Genomic DNA, 11,297 nt, shown 5'->3' with positions numbered 1-11,297 from the left:
GGATTTACCATACCTTTACGTCGTGTCTCGTTGTCAGTGTATATTTAGATTTAAAAAAAAAAATTTGCTGGTTGCACGTTTCACACGCTGGCTTCGTATCATCTTCAAATTTTGCTATTGTACTTTGAAGAACAAAGAAAAGTAGTTAAAGAAACGCGGGCGTTCGCTAAGAATATTTGAAATTTTTTTATATAGGTAGATATACGGATCAATATATGTTTTTAAATTATTGTTATTCAGTTTTTTTTTTTTTTTTTTAATGCATGTCCCTCTATTCGAAGATTTTTAATCAGGTGAAATTACTTTTCATGTACAGCAGTATTCTATATTATGTTAAAATAACTTTAGACTTTTTTGTTCTTCCATTTATTGAGTAATTTCTTGAATTTCATGACTTGTTCGATTCTTTTGATGAGTATTTACTGATACTTTCTCGATTGAAAAACGTCTACTGGGTCGAACAAAAATATTCAGTAACATCTATATTAGTTTCAGAGTATGGTGAAGACAATGTGTGATGTGTGCAATGTTAATTTTGAATAATCCAAAGTGTGAATTTAGGCTTAGCGATAAAAAGCAAAACTGTGTTAGATAGAATAATCGACAACTAATGTAACGCAAAAGAAAAATTAAAAAAAAAAAAATAAAAACTCTGAAAAAAATAACGGCTATTGTAGCAATAGAAATAATTACTCAGTCCAACTATCTACAATTACGATTTTCTATACCTATATGTATGTATGTTTAGAAATGCGATAGAGAACGTCTATGTATGTATATAGCTAAATATAAATTGAGACAATTTAGACTTTGTAATATATTGGTAAAATTAAATTCATTTTTTTCTCAGATTCTATTATAAGTCGTTTATTGATATTCAAATGGCAAGCAGTTTGTAAGGAATTTTAAATCTCTCAGTGATTATTCTTATTAATTTCACATCAGTATTCAAATCGTCATCTATTATACAAATCATTTACAAATATAGTACTCAATTATCATATGAGCTTATCACTATGATGACATGTAAAAATCAAATTAAAAAAAAAAAGTTGAAAAAAAAAACAGAATTAGATGCAGACGACTTAATACCGTCTTGTTTTATTGCTGGCATCGATGTCGATTAAAAGTCGTTCGTTCAATTTGCATGAATTTATTATATTAAAACAGCCTATCGGAGAATCAACGCACAGGTTCCGTATACCGGTTCCATCTTGGCTGTATCTCATTCGCATTTTCGTATACCTATCCCTTGTAAGCATCATTGTTTCTATGTAGACTGTATCTTCGCTCTGTGAAAAACCGATTAAATACGGCCCATTGGTAACCACATTGCTAAACGCTGATGCACAATCCGAAAACCAAGTAGCAGGGTAATTTGAAAGATCTCCTTGAATCCAAACTTGGGCATACTTTGGATTGTTGCAATCTGTAATAAAATACGTTGATCGAAATAGCGGTAAGCAACTCCAATGGGATTTATAGGAAACTTGAATGATGAAATAAACTGGTCAGGCAAAGTAAAATACCTAGGTTTCGTTTTTTCATTTTTTTCACAATTAGACATTTGAATTAACTCTATAACTACTGTAGACAGTGCTATGATAAAAGACTTATTCTCATCATATAAAACGATTATAATTCTCGAACCTCTAAGTACCAGAGAAATGCTGCATGTAGTGCTCTTGATACTGGCATGTTAGAACCATATCATGTCCCATTTGTTGTTGCCACTACAGGTTGCCATTAGCCTTCGGCCTCCTCCCTAATAGTAAGTAGTACCTAATTAATGGCTTTAAAACTGCTACTCACCAATGATGTAAGTTGAGTCGTTCCACCACGCAATGTACTGAATAGAAATCGGTTTGGTTGCAAGCGACGATGCGTTACGAAAACCCCGAAAGTCACAACAGATTGTTTGCCAATTATTTTTTCTTGGGTCGTACGTGTAAAGTGCCGACTTGTAGATCATCAGTTTTTCATTATATTCGACCGTCATAGGTACACTGGTGAATTCCTCAGGAACATCCGCCGCCTTGCTCCATCTATCTATTGAGCAAATTAAGCAGTGAAATTTTGTCAAAGAATCTTTAAATTGGCAATAAACGTATTTTCAGTTCTTTCTGAATTTCTTTTCATCTAACATTCTCACCTTGATGAACGTTGTACACATCCACAGTTGAGAGTTTAAGACGGCGACGTCCTACACCGCCCATCACATAGAGTCTGTTGTTCAAAAATGCTACTGCCATGTGTCGGCGTGGTTCCCGCAAACTTGAAACAACACAGAACACTCACTTACAATGCTTTTCTCATGATTATGAATATGGTTTAGAACTATCGAGGAGACATAAGCACCTGGTGACGTAGTACCAGGACTTTGTAATCGTAGAGTAGCGCCATATTTCCTTTTCAAATAATCCTGTACCGATCCCATACTCTCCACCAATAATGTAGATGTCATATCCTACAATTTTAACAATAAATCAATGTGAAGTCACGGTTTTCACCCAAGACCAATTCTTAGAGCTGGATCTCTTTGAAATTCACTCTCTGTTGAGACCTGAGGCTTACCTCGCCCTACAGCCTGCCTGCCTTCGATATTCTTGGTAGAAACGTTGGAAAACTTAGGTATTTCAGCAACTTCAAAGAATTTACTTCCATCCCAACAATAAATACAAACTTGCTGCTGGTTTTCACCAATCACTTTGTATCCCACAACACATTGTGCATTGCTCTTCAACCGTTGCTCATTGATTTTTTCCTGTAAGACATGAAAAATATTAATAATAAAAGTAAACAACAGGAAAAAATTTAATGTTATATAGTCAATCATCTAATAACCCGCGTGCAGCTTGCAACCGGGAATAAAATTATTCCGTACCGTGCGATCATTGTCCAAAGCATCTTTCTCCAACAACATAAATGGAAAATGTAATTTGAATCTGTCGATTTCGCCGGATGGAACATTGCGCTCCAGCCACTGTTTAGTTATTTCGAGAAGAAAGTCGAGAGACGATTGGTTGCAGGCGCTTCCTACCAGATCTAAAAACTCTTCTTCGGGAAGTTCAAGATAGGTGGAACAATGCAGACCCTCAGAGAGGTGTTCCAGGCATGAAGCTTTGGCGAGATCTCTGAGAACCAAGAGATTCAACTCTTTAGCCAATCGCCAGAACTGGATGGATTTTTCGGGATCGAGACGACGGCAGGCAATTATGTTCGTCAAATCTTTGGTGAGTTCCTCGGCGGCGAACAAAACGCCCAATTCGAGCAACTCGGGAACGTCGTCTAAGCTGGAATACTGCGAGGCGTACCTTGAAAGACTGCGTTTGACGCGGCGAATATCGGCGAAGGTGGAATTAGCGCTCTCAGAAGTCCAGCTGACGAATGTCTGCACAAGAGAAACCATACGATAAGATGAGGTTACACAGACAACGGTTAATTTATTGATTCAACTTACCCGCAATGTTTTTGCATCGATTTCATAATTGATACGGTGCTCGGTGCTTAGAGTGTCGCAAAAATTTGGCGAGAAGAGAGACGCGAAGTAATCGCTCTTCGACGATAAATCATCACGGTACGCTTCTATTCGCTCTTCCCCGAGAATCAAGGTTACCCGCTCCTTCGTCGTTTCCATATTCAGGGATTTCAGGAACGTCACAGTTACCGGTACATGTGATTGAACTTTGTTTCCACGGAACACTGATATTCAAGACACTAACCGTCATTAGTCCTCTAGCATCGAACACCACTTGTTTGAATCAACGGTTTCAACCGTTTCAACCCATCAGCCGTTATTCTATGTGTATGCGAATCAAGTTCAGCTGCCCCCCTCCACGCTGCTGGCTGATGACACTTCTGCTTGTTTATAATCATGCTTTTGCTTGATATGATACGGCAAATGCAACCGCAAAAATATGCGCAAAAACCTGATTTGCATACATTTCTTTAAGTAACTAGCAGATGATTATCAAAACCGGTTTTCTTCGTGCAGCTTCTGCGAATTTTCAGGAACTTCTAGCTGCTAGACTAATCTCGAAACCATTGAAAAATCTATTTGTTTACATCATGGTGTACATACATTGACCAACCTCACAATGCGGCACCTCCGACGAACATTCGTCTGTGATATTACTTTGATTGATCAAGAGCAATTACTCTTTAAAGTAATGATCAGTGGCTAATCTAATGCTAACATTCGTTCACGCTCAATTATACTTGTTGGGTAGTTATTTTGGATAATCGAGATCCTGCCGGCTGCGTCATGTAATATTCATTTATTTTACTTGGTTTGAATTTTTACTGGTGAGAGTTGGTAAAACTGCTGCGCCATACCTGCGCGGAGTTTTGGTGGTTTCAATTTCTCGGTGTGCAACTCGTCAATGGAATTATTCTTTGAATATTTCTTCACTAAGTGAAAAGCAGCAGTGTTCATATGTAATTATAAATTTATAACTTAATAATGGGTGTGTCGATGCCAATATATACCTAATTATCTATCAACCCCCAATGCAATAGTTTGTTAAATAAGTGACTGTCGCGATTCTATCGCGTTGCAATTGCCTGTTCTGATACGAGTAATGTGTATTTATATGGTTCTTATTGTGATTGAAAAAAAAATTTCAACAACGGCGCGATCATATCGTTTGACTCTGAATTAGTGCTTGTGCCAATACTACTACGTCTAATACGAAACATAGCATTGAATTTATAACGTTTTTCGTGTTATTTGATGCCTTATGTTGCCCACAAGGTGATTAAAAATTAATTAAATTTCGCCAATGGGAATGCGTAGTACGCTAGATAAGCTCTACAACTTACGGTTTTTGTTTTGTTCAATTTCGTTCGATATTCGTTTCGATTATTGCCGATTATTGTCGGCTTGTTACATTTTTTTAAATCTAAATCATTCGCGTGTTATGCGTGTGCATTAATTAAACTCTTTAGAACAATTGAATCATTGACGAAAAATCAATTTATCTGGCCAAAGTTTCGAAATGTGTCGATCTTTATTAAACGATCGCACTAGCATTTACGTCTCGATTTGAAATATAATTTTTTATTGTTTGATATGCAATTGTTCAAATGACGATTGTGTGGACCTTATAACCCGTGATCTTGGTAAAAAAAATTTAAAACGTAATAATAATTACAATAAAACTAGCTTTCCGAGGTTTGAAAAAAAAAAAGAAATCGGAAATTCTATACAACCTTGTTTTCAGAATGATCATTTGAAAAGTATAAGGCTCGTTAAAAGTTCAGTTTTGCAAATGCAAAAACGTTAACATTCCTACTTGGATGTGCATTACAAATACAAGTACGAGTAAAACGTACATGTTAACAATAGATGTGAAATATCGGCGAATGGTGTGCTGATAATAGTAAAGAACAATAATTAATGGTAAATAATAGTATAATTAGAAGCATAGCAGTGACAATATTGAAATTTCACGAAATGTATTGTAACACTATCGAAATCTCACTGAATTCACCAATTTTTGGCAAATCCATCAAACTTGACTGCTAGATGAACAAACCTGATCAGACATGGTCTGGGATCGCGGTAGTTTTATTGTTTTAAATATTTGTTCAAATATTCTTGCGTCCATTGAACGACAGTCTATGCAAAAAGGACAACAATGAAAGAAGAGTGATGAGAATTTGGACAAGGAATCCCCTTAAACTTTGCCTGCGAATAGAATCGTCTTTTCCTTTTGGTCTTTGGTTTACATTTTAGAAAGGCATGTGCGGGCGACAGTTTAGCTATTCGAACGTTTTTCTTCCCCCAAAATATCTAAATAACCATTTTCGTAATCTGAATCTTAAAGTTATATACTACATTCTTAAATCCGACCGTGTTCCTTATCCTACATCCTATCCTAGACATTAGAGATTGATACATCTATCTTATCCATATCCGATTCGGTACTTATCAACATCATTTGGACGAATAATTGATTAAAATCACGAGGGTGCGCAATAATTTGTACAATTACTTTATTGATAGCCTAACGGATGACATTATTTCAATAGCAAAGAAAAATGATGGTGCTATTTTTAAATTCATGTTTTCCTAGCTCCTCCAAAACTCCACGTAGATGTATTCCCGTAATCCTGAAAACGAGCATAAATTTGATATCACCGTGTTCAGGGTCAAGTTTTATTCTTTCGAATTGCAATTCTCACCTTTATTTGAACTCCGTGAAGGGATAGATTTTTCCTTGCTGCATCGCATGCTTCTAACAATCTTTTATCCTTTAGCTTGACTTCAAGCGCAAAATTTCTAACATCTCTTCTCAAGTTTACAAGATCATCTATAACGTCCGCCGTTTGTATACTACTCTTCTGCGTATTCTTCGTGTTTGTTTCCAACCCGAAAGACTTCAATGTTGATGTTATATAATTCGCGAGAGCTGCGATAACAGCAGGATTTCGCACTGTTCCTTCTTCCTGAAATCATGTACGTACAATGTTATTTATTGATTTAATTAATTAAAAATCGCAAACTAAGTACAACGATGGCATAACCAGACTTCACTCACCTCAGGCGAATGTAACATCTTATTTCCAAGAGTAACCAAACTTGTAATTTCGCGTATCGCCTTTGGGGTATCGAAGTCACCTGCTAAGGCTGATTGAATTACCGATTTCGTTTTTGCCAAGCTCTAAAGTCATAAAAAATATTTTTAAATCATTATTTTATTAACGCTTTTTAGCCCATTTCATTTTTGAAACAAATAAAAACCCAAGAACTAATCTTACTTGCAATATTACAACTTCGTCTACATTTCCCTCTGGTAAAGTTCCGTTCACGTAGTTATTGCAATCGTCTAAGAAACACTCAACTTTTTTTAATATTGCAACAGATGCCGCCATGAGATCATCCGTGTATTCCACCCCTGGAGAGGACGTCAAGAAATCATTGAGAATAAATTGAGTTTGGTTGATACAAACAATAACTGATAACTGACAACAAAAAATACCTCTCCTGTAATGCGAGGTCAAGCAAAAGAGCCTGAACTGATCGGCAGTGAATTTATCAAGTAATTCCGCGATGCTGACACTGTTTCCTAAACTTTTGGACATTTTCATACTATTTATATGAAGGTGTCCTGTGTGCAGCCAGTAATTAACCCACTGTGAAACTCCGTGATGTTGACATGATTGAGCTTCTTCATTCTCGTGATGAGGAAATGCCAAGTCGATACCTCCGCTATGAATGTCCACAGACTTTCCAAACTTCTCACTGAAGATTTAGAAGAAGAAAAATTTGAATTTGCCGCTGGAAATGGTAATGAAATATGCATTTTCAATTTTCCTGTAAATATTACCTGGCCATTACACTGCACTCTATATGCCATCCGGGTCTGCCGGGTCCCCAGGAACTTTCCCAGAAAGGTTCGCCAGGCTTGGCAGCCTTCCAAAGAGCAAAATCCTGGCCATTTCGTTTTCCCTGGGTACAAGGTGCGGTTGTTTCCTTAATGCCTAGTTTTCCGTACGCCTGATACTTACTGGTATCGAAATAGACTGAACCTAGTTCAAAATTCAAATCATCTGCATTATACTGGAAGATAATCTCTCAATTTGTGATAACAACCGTTAACGCTTCCTTGCATCATTTACCATATATTACAAAGTGGTAGTTTTTTCATCGGTCGGAATCTCGCACCGGTCGTACCTTCGTCGGTGACGTAGGCCCCGCCATTTTTTAGTATTTGAAATATAAATTGCAATATTTGAGGCATGTGTTCTGACACGCGGCAGCACAGATACGGTTGTTGAACATTCAGCTCTGCCATATCAGAAAAAAATTCTTTCTCATAGAACCTTGTTAATTCTTTCCAGTCCCGCTTACTCTCCCCAGACTTCTTTATTATCTTGTCATCAATATCTGTTATGCCCATCATTGTTATCAAGTTGATGTCAAAATATTCTACCAATATTCGACGGATAATGTCCAATTTGACGTAGGAACTGTAAGAAATTAATGGTATATCATGATTTTAGAATGAAAGAAATTGAAGCCATGTTTAATTCTATATGATGAAGCAACCGCTTTTCAATTTGACAGCTGAAAATTCTGTGTCTCGGAATATTTCACGCTTTACAGATATTCGCAGAAAGTTTCATTAATAACTGGTATCAATAGCAAATAGTCAAGATGAAAACTTCTGTCTTCAATGATTTCTTGAATTCCCATAAGAGTTGACGTAAGTGAGCAAGGCAGAATAATTTGTTTACCAAGCGTGACCTATGTGCGCAGAGTCGTAAACCGTTGGTCCGCACATATACCAACTGGCGTATCCTTCATTTCGTGTAATCAATGGAACTTTAGATTTTACTATAGGATTGTAAACTACTATTCCCGTGTCAAATCCTGTCGGCTGAATCCACGCGACTTCACCCACATTCTTTTTCTTATCTTGATTTTTCCATGCCGACACATGCAGTCGTCTATTTCTACAGAATGTAGAAACCAACAGTGAGCGTAGCAGTTTCATTATGTCAAAATTAAAATACTCATTTGGTTATTCTAGTCTATTTGCGCCTTTATTTCATGTCACGATAATATATTCAAGCAGATTTTTCTGAATAATGTATTTTTATAGGTTGGATTTTAATTTATACGATGGTTGGACGATTGCCGGTATTCCGCAATGCTCGATCAGTACCATATAAATAAAACTTTGACGATGAGGAAAGGATTATGATTTTATTGTGTTGAATACAATTTCCGCAAAAATCTTCAGCGGACACATTCTTTGCATTCCTGTTCACACGTTACAAAATTACAGGTTCGGTTCGTGGTTTGGTTATACTATATTTTTCTTATAGGTTATGTTTTTAGGGACTCTGGTTGTGTTTAATTCATTGTCTATGGTTTAATCTAGGGACCTTGGTTGTGTTTAACAATAGTAGCGCCCCTACCGGTAACAATTGGTTGTGCTTAGATTTTTTTTTTTAAGGTTACATTCCCAAAATATGTTAATACTGGAACGCTCGCCTAACGTAGCGCTGCCTGAGAGTGTCGCCGAGGAAGATAGAAAATTAGGAGAATTCTGTCCTTCTCAGACACTCGTTGCTGATTGGCAAGGAAAGAGATAGAGGTGAGAACACACACCTTCTCGCTTTCACTAACGGGAGCATATTTCTGTCTTTGTTCAACCTTTGCGTGAGGATGGACTGGCGAGACGCTTAATACCATATTTTTCATTGGTCATGTTCAACCATGGTAGCGCCTAACGTTGGTAACCACGGTGTTTTGGTAACATACCGTCGTCATAGTGATATTGAAAAGCTGAGAAAATGCCGTTCAAGAAATATCCGTAATTGGTCGGAGAATTCGTACTTCGCCTGACGTCGCACATTGTTACGGCAATGCTCTAGACATTTGATCGCGTTATGCGTAGCATACGTGGTGTTTTCACCCAGCCGCTGAGACCATAGAGATAAATAAAACAGAGCGTAAGCAACGGTGTAAGCGTCCCGTGAACGGATTCGAATCGGTTCTCTAAACGAGAGCAGATAATAATTCTAAACAGCTAGGCAGGCGCGTGCAGCTACCCCCACTCCATGTGAAGAGCGACAGAGAGGGCGGCAGGATTATTATCTTCCGTCCTTCACAGAACTTATTTAACTCTCTTCTGAACGCCGTGCGGTATCAGTCGTTTCCGAGAGATTAGAGCAGCATAACGTGTACGCAGTATTATTTCAACATTCAGAGCGCGTTGTTCGATCAGTGTACTTGTACCATACTCATCTGTGAATAATACACGAAGAGCAGCGTGTAGCCTGAAGAGAAACCGAGTTACTGAAATAAAAACATCCTACGAACGTTCAAGGTGAATTTCGTGTTTCGAGTTTCCATTTTTTTGTGTAACTTCAGATTTCAGTGATGTTATTTTTGTCTCTATGCGTCGTGTGACAGTTTTATTTTATTTTTTTGGGGTGATCTTCGGTAAATGCGCAGTTGCATTGTTAGAAAGTTTATTCAGTCGGTTCAGACAGCTACAGCACATAAAGTGAATGTAGGATCGTGTGTTGTTGCGGTGCGGATTCTTGGACTACAAGAGATTAGTAAAGATCTAAATTACGTAAAAAGTGCGTCGCTTCGCCAGTAAACCTCGGATGCTGCAAGAACTACTACATGTAAAAGTGTGGAGCAGCCCAGAGTCAAGGTAACAATACTCATTTTAATTATTGATTGATAATTCGAGGTGGTACATCTAAAGCCGAACTTTTGTTCTTGCATAACATACAATGAATACGAAACTAGACAACAGTAATAATTAATTTGGAAACTGAAAAGCCAATTTATTAAATTAATTCAAGTGTTCTGTTTTGTTTTTTACAGATTTAAGCAGAGACTTCCGAGTAATTTTTCCATTTCTCGGCAACGTTGGTGAGTTTGCACGTGTTAGGTTATGGGTATTTCCCTGGGATTCCTCTGTCACGTGGCGTGGCGGTAACAATTGTTGCACAAATCTTCGATTTCTTATCTGCATGGATAGGCTCATTCACGATCACAACGTGCTTGACTTTCAGTCGAATAATTTTTTTCTTCGCAATTTAATTTACTGTAGCTTACTTAAAATTATAAATTTTGCACGTTGTTAAAAGTGGAATGAGCATCGCGACAGGTAACCATCGCTTACTCGGCACTCGCGAGATCGAATTGTGTTTCACAACTGCTGTAGTAATCTACGTAATTTACCGATGATGTCGTTTAAGTGGTGGGTTCACCTGAGGTTTGAACGTATTCAGTTATTCACATTATTGTTAAATCGAGAAAATTCCAAAGGCTGACATAACGTAACGTAATCAAATTGCATTTTATGTTGTATATCATTTTCAATCTTTTGACATCCAACAAGCATTGATCAACTGTAGGCTTAGCTCACTTAGAAAAATGCTAATTGGCATACAGGATGTTTTTAATCAACTTTACAAAAGGTTAATGTACCGATAATCTGCCAAGATTTACTCACATACTACATACAATATTAGCGTTGGCGGAATACGACCGCGCTACTATATTCTGAGTAGGCAGATTATGATACAAAAACATTTTGCTCCCAACAGGTAATCAATGAAAATGTAAGTCAGTGACCACGGAGCAAATGATGAAGAATGATGTGTATTGGAAAAAATGGGGAATCGTTTAGATCGAATATAGGTAACCGGGTAGGTAGGTGGACGTTTTGGGATCCGTCGCGGGGTTTATGCATGTGTGTGTGAGAGTCTCTCTTTTCCGTTGGGTGGTTCCGTTGAGAAACAGGCAGGGGTAGGAAGGTCGC

The 11,297-nt window shown here is 37.5% G+C and overlaps 2 protein-coding genes across 6 annotated transcripts; both read right to left on the bottom strand.

Moving 5' to 3' along the window:
- Window positions 1-266: 266 nt before the first annotated feature.
- Window positions 267-4,026, bottom strand: LOC107217629 (kelch-like protein 22). Of its 4 annotated transcripts, none has more exons than XM_015655232.2 (8): window positions 3,461-4,019; window positions 3,315-3,391; window positions 2,885-3,134; window positions 2,575-2,764; window positions 2,359-2,467; window positions 2,153-2,274; window positions 1,813-2,049; window positions 267-1,429 (listed from the first exon to the last, which is right to left on the bottom strand). In XM_015655232.2, exons 1-8 carry the CDS (start codon window positions 3,635-3,637, stop codon window positions 1,086-1,088), a joined length of 1,506 nt encoding a protein of 501 aa, XP_015510718.1. In that variant the 5' UTR covers window positions 3,638-4,019; the 3' UTR covers window positions 267-1,085. The 4 variants fall into 4 exon arrangements, 2 of the variants coding, with proteins under 2 accessions (XP_015510718.1, XP_015510717.1); XR_006904611.1 differs by adding an exon at window positions 1,661-1,765 and having other exon boundaries at window positions 1,283-1,429; window positions 1,947-2,049; window positions 2,885-3,391; window positions 3,461-4,026; XR_006904610.1 differs by adding an exon at window positions 1,651-1,765 and having other exon boundaries at window positions 1,283-1,429; window positions 1,947-2,049; window positions 2,885-3,391; window positions 3,461-4,025.
- A 1,954-nt stretch (window positions 4,027-5,980) lies between these two features.
- On the bottom strand, window positions 5,981-8,900 carry LOC107217604 (probable cysteine--tRNA ligase, mitochondrial). 2 transcript variants are annotated; one of them, XM_046740493.1, is made up of 9 exons: window positions 8,673-8,898; window positions 8,242-8,460; window positions 7,679-7,974; window positions 7,332-7,533; window positions 6,984-7,246; window positions 6,763-6,899; window positions 6,543-6,665; window positions 6,187-6,450; window positions 5,981-6,114 (listed from the first exon to the last, which is right to left on the bottom strand). In XM_046740493.1, the coding sequence occupies exons 2-9, from the start codon at window positions 8,286-8,288 to the stop codon at window positions 6,064-6,066; spliced, it is 1,383 nt and encodes a 460-aa protein (XP_046596449.1). In that variant the 5' UTR covers window positions 8,289-8,460; window positions 8,673-8,898; the 3' UTR covers window positions 5,981-6,063. The 2 variants fall into 2 exon arrangements, with proteins under 2 accessions (XP_046596449.1, XP_015510681.2); XM_015655195.2 differs by having other exon boundaries at window positions 8,242-8,900.
- Window positions 8,901-11,297: the final 2,397 nt, after the last annotated feature.

This window comes from Neodiprion lecontei, chromosome 5, assembly GCF_021901455.1.
Source record: "Neodiprion lecontei isolate iyNeoLeco1 chromosome 5, iyNeoLeco1.1, whole genome shotgun sequence".
Classification (NCBI taxonomy): Eukaryota; Metazoa; Arthropoda; class Insecta; order Hymenoptera; family Diprionidae; genus Neodiprion; species Neodiprion lecontei.
Note: the sequence above shows the minus strand (reverse complement) of the source record. Positions and strands in the feature narration are given on the sequence as shown.